The 6,000-nt window shown below is 47.1% G+C and overlaps 1 protein-coding gene across 5 annotated transcripts in view; it reads right to left on the minus strand.

Annotated features, from left to right (window-relative positions):
- Positions 1-5,321, minus strand: part of VAV3 (vav guanine nucleotide exchange factor 3) — a 395,302-nt gene extending 389,981 nt beyond the window's left edge. Inside the window, exon 1 of one of the 5 annotated variants that reach the window (XM_031651419.1) lies at positions 4,818-5,321. In XM_031651419.1, coding sequence (XP_031507279.1) covers positions 4,818-5,021 — 204 coding nt within the window. In that variant the 5' untranslated portion in view covers positions 5,022-5,321. The other 4 variants (XM_031651411.1, XM_031651415.1, XM_031651417.1 and 1 more) reach the window with 4 other exon arrangements.
- Positions 5,322-6,000: the final 679 nt, after the last annotated feature.

Here is a 6,000-nt window from a genome sequence, read left to right on the forward strand (position 1 = left end):
CGTACACCCCAACACCATACTTCCTCTAGTCTTCTCCATCTCAGTGAATGGGAACTTCATCATCCAGTTTCTCAGGTCAAAAATTCTGGAGACAAACTTGACTCCTCTCTTCTCACATCCCTAATCTAGTCCATCAATAAATCCCTGCTGGCTCCACCTTCGGAATATATTCAGAGCCTACTCTTCCCACCATCTGCCCTGCTATTGCTCTGGTAAGAGTTGCCATTATCTCTTGTCTGAATGATGTATTAGCCTGGCCACTTCTATCCTTGCTGCTCTCCAGTCTGCTCTCAATGTGGTAGCCAAAGTAACTGTAGGAAAGGTAAATCAGGGCTGGGTGCAGCAGCTCACACCTGTAATCCTAACACTTTGGGAGGCCAAGGCAGGTGGACTGACTGAGCTCAGAAGTTGGAGACCACTCCGGGCAACACAGTGAAACCCCCTCTCTACTAAAATACAAAAAAGTAGCCAGGAGTAGTGGCACGTGCCTGTAGTCCCAGCTACTCGGGAGGCTCAGGAATGAGAAACACTTGAGCCTGGGAGGCAGAGGCTGCAGTGAGCTGAGATCGGGCCACTGCACTCCAACCTGGGCTACACGGTAAGACTCCATCTCAAAAAAAAAAAAAAAAAAGAAAAGAAAAGGTAAACCAGGCCATGTCACTCCTCTGCTCAACCCTCTGTTGACCTCTCATTTCACTCAAAGTGAAATCCAAAGTCCTTAAAGTGGCCGACAAGTCCTAAAAATCGAGCTTCCATTTTCCCTCTGACTTCATGTTTCCCACTCTTTCCCTCACTCACTCTCCTCCAGCCATACTGACCCTGCTGTTCCTCCAGTATGCCTGCCATTTAATGACCTCGGGAGCTTTGCATTTGGTATTCCCTCCGCCAGGAATATTCTTTTTTCCAAACATTGACATTCCCGTGTTCCCTCACTCACTTCGCGTCCCACCTAATTGTCACTCCCTCAGAGAGGACTCTCTTGACTACCTTCTATAAAATTGTATTATATTTCTTTCTAGCTAACTCAGCTTTAAATGGGTTCATAGCACATTATATACAAATATATATATAATTATATATAAAAATATAAATATATAAATACATTATATAGTCATTTATTTATGGTTCAACTCTACTAAAATCCAAATCCCTTTAGGGCAGGGACTTTGTTGAGTTTGTCCAAGACAGTGTCTAAAACAGTCCCTGGAACATAGTAGGAACAAGTAAATATTCATTGAAGGAATCCTTGAAGTCTGAATTATTCATTTAGACAATTCAAAGTTTACATATACTGTCCACAGTGGCCAGTAAACTCACTGAATGTATTACCCCTACCATAAAGCATAGTATAAAGCAAAATTTTAAGTTTCAAACTAAGACTAAGGTACTCTCATTCATGATAGATCTAGGGGTGGTTATAGGCATTCATGAAGATCTTCTTAAACACTAAAAGTGACATCAAGCCAATAACTCATGCTCTTCCACAGGCATACCTCCGACCCTGCCCCAACCCCAGCATGTGCCGCCCACCCAGTACAGCTATCACCAGTAGGCTCTTCTCTTCCGGAATCATTCACGTGCTTTGTGTCCTGGCTAGAATACTGTTTGGGATGAAAAATAAATCTCAAATATAGACACTAAAATCTAACGTATTCAGACACCAAATTTCTTAGATATTTACTGGCCAACTGCATTTTACTTAACTGTATTCTATAATAAGAAGAACATGTTAAATGTATAACTAAATGTGATTAATGTTTACCTTTTTAACCCATCATAAATAAAAACAAAAGCTAAATCAGCATGAAAACAAATTCTTATTTTTGAACTGAAGATCATCCTCTTACCAGGATGGCAAGATCAAAAACAAACTGATGTCCACAGCCAGAAAGAACAATAAATAAGAAAACTGGGATCCCATCCATGCTTTTATTTTGAAAGATAATCAACTAACTTGTTAAGAATTCCAAGAATCAGACCTATAATTGAGTAGTCATTATTTGCAGTTATTTATTTTTTTAAATGCAAACAAGGCAGAAGGCTAACAAATAATAGAAAGGCATCCCATTCACTGGAATAAACACTCATTTTAAAAGCCTGGTCATTTTATAGCCTCTTTCAGGAAAGCTAAACAGCCTACAAACAAAACATCAATAAATTAAAATTTCCTCTGTCAACATCTGCTCTTTACAGTCTCAATATGTCACAAAAGTCTGAAGTGACAGCTTCCAGTTATTTCTCAGCTTAGGAGATGATGTGCTATAAAAAATAGTCTATTTCAAATTAATATCTTCAACAGAACCTAAGTCAAGTAGACAGAATGACTCTCAGACACACCAAAAAGCCACAACTACTAGTAATGACATCTCTAATGCCAGGGGAATACATTCTCCTGGGACATGACAGGGTTGTACCAGGTTAATAGCTTATTCACTACAGCTAGAACCTGTCCCAAGAAAGCTATGAGTAGTTAGAGGCAAAATGTTTAGGGATATCAGCCCAAAGGAACCGGTAGGCCTCTACAATTCTTTTAAAATTTCTATTGAAATCTATCACTCTTAGTATAACAATAGCAGAAAAAATGTTTTACATAATTTTGCTAATAGTAAATATTTATTAAGTACATATTAAGTACCTGTGCTAGGCACTATAAGCATGTTAAATATGTCAAGTTGTTTCATAAAATCATTTCATAAATCTCATTTAAGGATTTAATGAGAACCTGCATGATACAAACTCATCTGCCTAGCATCCACTTGTTCAGCAGCCTTGCCTCTCTGCAATGAGGCCAAGAACCAAGAGGAAAGCAAAAACAGACATCACCAGGTTCAGGTACTAGCATTCTAGGATTCACATTTGAGGGAAGTACCCTCTCATAGGACATTACAGGACAAACTGTACTTAATTTGGAACCAGAAACCTCAGGGTTGAACAAACTTAAGAAATCAAAAGTGCAACGGCACAAAGAAGGTCATCAGCTGTCCTACTTACCTTATTATAACCCAGTGATTTATCATCTGATGGCATAGTGTAATAATTCCTTTAGGGCAAGTATCCTGGTTTGCTCATTGTGCTACCTACCCCCAGTAGGGAACAGAACCCTTAGAGCATTGTATGTTCTCGATTTTCATTAATGATGCTTGTAATGACAACCTTTGGTCATCAGAAAGATTAAAATGCATATAACATACTATAAGAGGAGAAGAGCGAAACACATTCAAAACAATTCTCATCCATTGTTAGCATTAAAATAAAGGCTTCAAGGTTTAAAAAGGGCTCTTCAGCTGTCCAGAAAACGTGATTATTGAGAGCAACTGCTGAGAGTTCCGGGAAACAAGTTCCAGGAAATGTGCACAGTACTGTATTCCCTGCTTGGTGGGCCAAGGCATCCTGACCCACGCTGCCTCCTGAGGCTACAGGCCAAGTGGAAAATGGGAATGTGTAAGAGTAGCTAACTGATTGCAGCTCCCACCATAATAGAAAAGTCTGCTAAACCCCTCAAAGGAATATCCAGAGTTGAGACAACTCTGAAGGGGTACCGAGAGGTAGCAATCACCATGGAGGTTTACGGGGGTATAAAATAATTTATCTCACTTTTAAATACATATGGCTCTCCCTACTTCCATGCTTGTTCTTTCTTAGGGACTGCCCAGCAGCAGGTTGAAGGCAAACAGACAAGGAATGCAGAATCTGAAGTGCAGAGACCCTGATGAAACACTGACACCAAGAATCAGAGATGACTGTGTGTGCTCTAACTTTAAATACATACTTATTAAATCATATAAAGTCCGTTCCTTCTTAAAAGGCACTGCTCTGGTTGCTAAGTAGCTGAGGCTCTGCGTCATAGAGGATTAGTGCTGAAATGTGTCATGGAGAGGGCTCTGTCCTCTCCCTTTTAAGTTGAAAGCGGTTTGGTTTTTTTGTTTTAACATTCTGAAAGAGAAAGAGGCTGTGAACCAAGTTTAACATCCTTCTGTACAAAAATTTTCCGACAGGAAAAATAAACTACTTTTCCACTGAACTGTGACTTTTGAGCTGACTCTAGGGTGCACCCAACTTTCCAGAGGTGCCTGGCTTACCCCTCAAAGAGGCAGCGCCAGTCCCAGGAGCCGACCGGCACCACAGCACCTGAGCAGCGCACTGCAGGAAGGAAAGCGGAATCTCTAGTGAAACTTCTCATTTCCTGTCGCTGCTGAGAGAGGCTGGACTCGCTCCTTCTCACATGGTTTAGGAAGAGCTGTAAACCGGAGCTTCCCGGCTGGCCACCAGCTCAGGGGTCCTGGGGGCGGCCTCTGGGTTCTGCTCCCTGTTCTTCCCTTTAACCAGCGTCACTCCTGGACAGATAACGGGACCAAACGCCCTTCACTTCCTCGAGTCCTCATTTATGTCATGGTTCCTCTTTCAAGAAAACATGAGTACAAGACGCAAAGCAAAAGAAAAGACTAAAAGCAAATTACCCCATCACCTCCCCTTCGTTATTATAGAAGAGCTTGATCAAATCTTTGTCGCGCCACACACACGCAGAGTAGGTGAAGGGCACCCTAAGACAACTTATTTCTTTCCCGCCTCACAGAAAGCCTTTACGAAATCCTCACACCATCTCCGGACGCAAGGCTTTCGCATTCAGCTTGAGGAGCTAAACCATTTCAAGCCAAGGTAGGAAAAGCCAAAGTGGTGCCGAAGTGGTCCCAAAGCAGAAGGCTGGGAGGCAGAGCAAGCTCAGCGCACCTAGACGTTTGCATTTACACAAAGAAATTAGCCGCATGATTAATGGGAGCTGCCGGCTGGAGGCGGGGCGCCCGCGCCGGCCTCCTCACCTGGGACATCTGCGGCCTCAGGTTGATCTCCTTCAGGTTGATGGAGTGCGCCCGGAGGTTGTTAAGCAGCTGGCAGAGCAGGACTCCATCACGGAGGGTCTGCGCCAGGTCGAATACCTGCGCCGAGTCCCAGGTCACTCGGTGGTTGGCGGGCAGCACCTTGCAATGGATGAGCCACTGCGCACACTGCTTCCACGGCTCCATGCCCGACGGCTCTGGGACGCGGCCGGGCCGGGGCTGGCGGCGAGGATGCGGCCGCCGCCGCCGCGGTTCCTCCGCGCCCCGCCGACGCCAACAGCCGCCTGCCCTTTCCCCAAGCGGGATCGAGGGAGCAGGCGCCGCGGCCGGCGGGTCGCGGGCGCCGCGCTGGGCTCGGCTCTGGTCCCGGCCCGGGTGCGCCGCGACCCGGCCGCCGCTGCAGCGAGTCCCGCGCGCTCTCCGTGCGCCCCGGCCGGCTCGGCGGCCGCTGCCGCGCACAGGCTTCCGACTCCAGCGCCCGGCCCGCCACTGAGCATGCCCAGCGCGCCGGCCGGTCTCGCTGCGGTCCGCGAGTCCCCAGAGGCGCGGGTGGGAGTGCGCCGGCTGCCGGGGCTGGGGTCGGTGGCCGAGGGCGGGGCGCGGGGGAGGGGCCGGCGGAGGGGGGCGGCGGCCACAAAGGGGATCCCGCGCCCCCGCCTGCAGCTTCACGGGGCTCACGCAACCCCCGGCGTCCTGGGGCTTCTCTCGGGGCGGTTTCCCGGCTTTGAGGGGAGTGTGGCTGAATACTGGAATACGATGGGGTCCCCCAGGAACCCCTATAAAACAAATGCTCAAAGGAGCGACGGATTAATTGGTCCACCCAGACTCCCCAGAGAAATGAAAAAAGTGCCCAAAGCATCAGTAGAGCACGGCGCTGAAAGTTTTAGAGATCGTCGCCCCCTCGCCCCTTGCAGCTCTATCCCCTCCATTCTCTATAGCTGATTCCTCAACCTATTCCTCCTAGTTGCCCCTGGTGGTGTTTTGGCACCCTAAAAGTGAGTGAGAGTGCGTGTGTGGAGACGCCTGCAGAAACCGCCCCCATCCCTGAGCCTATTTCCTCGCGAGGTGATTTTCACTTGGAGCTGGTTTCCCCCTCCCCTGTCAGGCTCGGAACCGTTCGCCGTTGCAGTTCTGGCTCTTTTGCTGACCCCACAAAACCTGCCTG

Source organism: Papio anubis, chromosome 1, assembly GCF_008728515.1.
Source record: "Papio anubis isolate 15944 chromosome 1, Panubis1.0, whole genome shotgun sequence".
NCBI lineage: Eukaryota > Metazoa > Chordata > Mammalia > Primates > Cercopithecidae > Papio > Papio anubis.